The sequence below is a fragment of the Microtus ochrogaster genome, chromosome 1 (genome assembly GCF_000317375.1).
Source record: "Microtus ochrogaster isolate Prairie Vole_2 chromosome 1, MicOch1.0, whole genome shotgun sequence".
In the NCBI taxonomy this organism is placed as follows: Eukaryota; Metazoa; Chordata; class Mammalia; order Rodentia; family Cricetidae; genus Microtus; species Microtus ochrogaster.
Window position 1 is genome coordinate 54,218,271 of NC_022009.1, and position 1,227 is coordinate 54,219,497.

The following is a 1,227-nucleotide window of genomic DNA, read 5'->3' on the forward strand; positions in this document are numbered from 1 at the left end:
CAGTCCTTAAAGAGGAGTCACCTGAAAGCCCTGCTTGGGCCATCTCGGACTGACTTGATTCCCTACAAATACCAAGGGCTATAGTGTGCCCCAGAGCTGTGGTTATGTTCTAACACCAGCAACTTCATGGAAGTGTACCAGACCATCCCAAGACCTTGCATAAATGACCACCTTTAGTAATCTCCTGTGCTGGGCCCTGGCCTCCTTTATCCCTAGGTTCTCAGAATTCGAGAGTGAAGAAGAGATGGAGAATGCAAGGCTGGAGATGGAGGCCTCAAGGCTGGAAATGAGAAATGTCCAGTGTCAATTTCTTACAACCACAGAAAGGCAAGATCCACCAAAGCCATCAGCTCCCCAGGTGGTTAAGGAACCAGGTAGGGTTCACGTAGCTTTAGGTCTCTATGCTGAGGTCAGATCAGTCAAAATAGACTTTTGCTCCACATGTAGGTTGCTTCCTTCAGAATGGGACATTTGCTATGTAGCCCCTGGGTCCCTTGCAGCCCTTAGTCTTGAATTGGGTAATCATTGAACTGGTCATGATCATTGCTCCTCTCTGTCCTCGTCTCCCTAAGGACCCCATGTGATCAGGACCTGGACACTGAGTATGAAGAGTACCGGAAACATTGGGGGCTCCAAATACTCTTCCATATGACAGTCCTAGACATATCACCCTTTGCACCATCCCTTCTCAGAGATCTTTAGGGAACACTGTGTTGGCTTCCCCTAGGCCATTGCAGTTCCACTGAGCTCTGCTCTGCATGGCTTGGCTTGGGTGGAACTAAACCCCACCCATGGATCATCATGCTCTCCTATCTCCTAGTGTCCAGCTCCATGAAGACTGTCCCCAGAGCTGACCCAGCCCACCTCCCAGGACCCAGAGACAGGCAGTTACACAAGACCGAGGCACCTGTAGAAATTCCACCTGAGGCAGTGCAGGAGTACATGGACATCATGGACTGGCTGGAGAGGCTCCCACAGCCGCCCATGGAAAAGGAGGAGGAGGAGAGCAGTGGGCCAGAGCAGGAGGATGACTTGCACTCAGATGCAGGACTCCTGAACTACATTGACGAGCTTTGCTCCCAGAAACACTTCGTTGAGCAAGTGAGTTGCATCTGGAGCCCTAGTATGGGTTTCCCAGTCCTTGTAACTGAGCCTGTTTCCCTGCCTTCAGAGCTCTCTCTATGTCTGTCTGTCTCTCTGTGTGCCTGTCTCTGTGTGTCTCTCTCT

The 1,227-nt window shown here is 51.1% G+C and overlaps 1 protein-coding gene across 1 annotated transcript in view; it reads left to right on the plus strand.

Annotated features, from left to right (window-relative positions):
* The first annotated feature begins 163 nt into the window (after positions 1-163).
* The window catches only part of LOC101990465 (NUT family member 2-like), a 2,688-nt gene continuing 1,624 nt past the window's right edge, over positions 164-1,227 (plus strand). The window contains exons 1-2 of the mRNA XM_005343694.1: positions 164-374; positions 821-1,101. Of these exons, the coding sequence (XP_005343751.1) occupies positions 164-374; positions 821-1,101 (492 nt within the window). The remainder of the gene's footprint in view (positions 375-820; positions 1,102-1,227) is intronic.